This window comes from Formica exsecta, unplaced genomic scaffold (assembly GCF_003651465.1).
Source record: "Formica exsecta isolate Colony F162 unplaced genomic scaffold, ASM365146v1 scaffold391, whole genome shotgun sequence".
Taxonomy (NCBI): Eukaryota; Metazoa; Arthropoda; class Insecta; order Hymenoptera; family Formicidae; genus Formica; species Formica exsecta.
Genome location: NW_021851147.1, coordinates 381,644 through 382,798, shown reverse-complemented (window position 1 = coordinate 382,798; position 1,155 = coordinate 381,644). Strand labels below are relative to the sequence as shown.

At 42.4% G+C, this 1,155-nt stretch overlaps 1 protein-coding gene across 4 annotated transcripts in view; it reads left to right on the top strand.

The window, feature by feature from the left end:
- LOC115239623 overlaps positions 1–1,155 on the top strand; it is a 171,795-nt gene that overhangs the window by 112,893 nt on the left and 57,747 nt on the right. For 2 of the 4 annotated variants that reach the window (XM_029814231.1, XM_029814230.1), the window contains exons 2-3: positions 284–420; positions 997–1,155. The exon at positions 997–1,155 is cut by the window's right edge and continues 324 nt beyond it. In XM_029814231.1, coding sequence (XP_029670091.1) covers positions 288–420; positions 997–1,155 — 292 coding nt within the window. In that variant the 5' untranslated portion in view covers positions 284–287. Of the gene's footprint in view, positions 1–6; positions 421–996 lie in introns of those variants that run through there. The other 2 variants (XM_029814229.1, XM_029814228.1) reach the window with 2 other exon arrangements.

Below are 1,155 nucleotides of genomic sequence, written 5' to 3'. Positions count from 1 at the left end.
GCTGTCTCTTGTGTACCGATGGTAGCTTCACAATTAAATGACATTCGGGCATGACAATCGTCTTGTTGCGCGTTTTAAGGGCTTAAAAGAAACCACGACTTCAATGAGTTATATCACTTTTGAGCGCTCTGTTGGCATGGCCTGGTTTCACGTAATTTTATCGTTGAGAGATGCACCTTCTTCTTCCGTTGAAAGTTCTTCCGTTCCGCTCGCGAGTGGCGACAAACGGACGTCACGACTTCCCTACCGGCTTAAGCCGAGACCGCGCACTTCCTTTTTTCAGGACCATGACAGCGATCTGCTTCGTGTGCAACCTGCCCATCCTAAGTCATCAGGTCGGGCTGATATGGCAGGGTGGCAACGGCTGGGACGATCTCGTGCGAGAGCAAGTGGAGGAGTCCACTCTGAAACAACGACTGGGTATGCATGGACACGCTTCGGCGACTTGTAACCAGCATTTTTCGCACATTATGGAAATTCGATGGGATTTTCTCATACAAAAGTACTTTAAATTCATTTTCATGAAAATTGTAATGGCTGGCGTCCCCGTGTTGCGGAAATATTAAAGTCAGAAATTAATAGTATTTTCTCTCATCTTCTCTCTCCGAGAATTAAAAAAATGCATATTTCTCTGAAAAAAAATATTGTGCAAAATAAATTCTATGAAAATATATTATAAAATACGTAGAAATAATAAAAATGTTTCTCTTTTTACAATAGCTATTAAATCAATTTGATTACGTATTCAATATATATTCCATATTTTTCTTCTTCGAATAATCTTCTCAATTACGTAAGTAAAATAATACTTCGCCATTTATATACAAAATATTATTTTATTATTTATTAAAAAGAAACAAAGACTCTCTCATGAAAACTGGCATTATCGTTGCATCAGACTTCTTTCGCAAGAAGTCGATAATAAGACGACATCGTTTTACTCTTGAACTTATCGAACGATAACAGCGTCTACAATAGGAACGCGTTTGCCCTCAGGAACAGGTAGACGAGACTCCGCGGCGCAAATCACATCGATCTCGCCACCGAACGAGACCCAGGACTCCTCGCCGACGAACCAGCGTCGACGACGATCGAGCCTCGCACAGTTGACCGACATCCTGCGCGAATGGGGCGGCGGCGGTGCCTCCGGGAAGA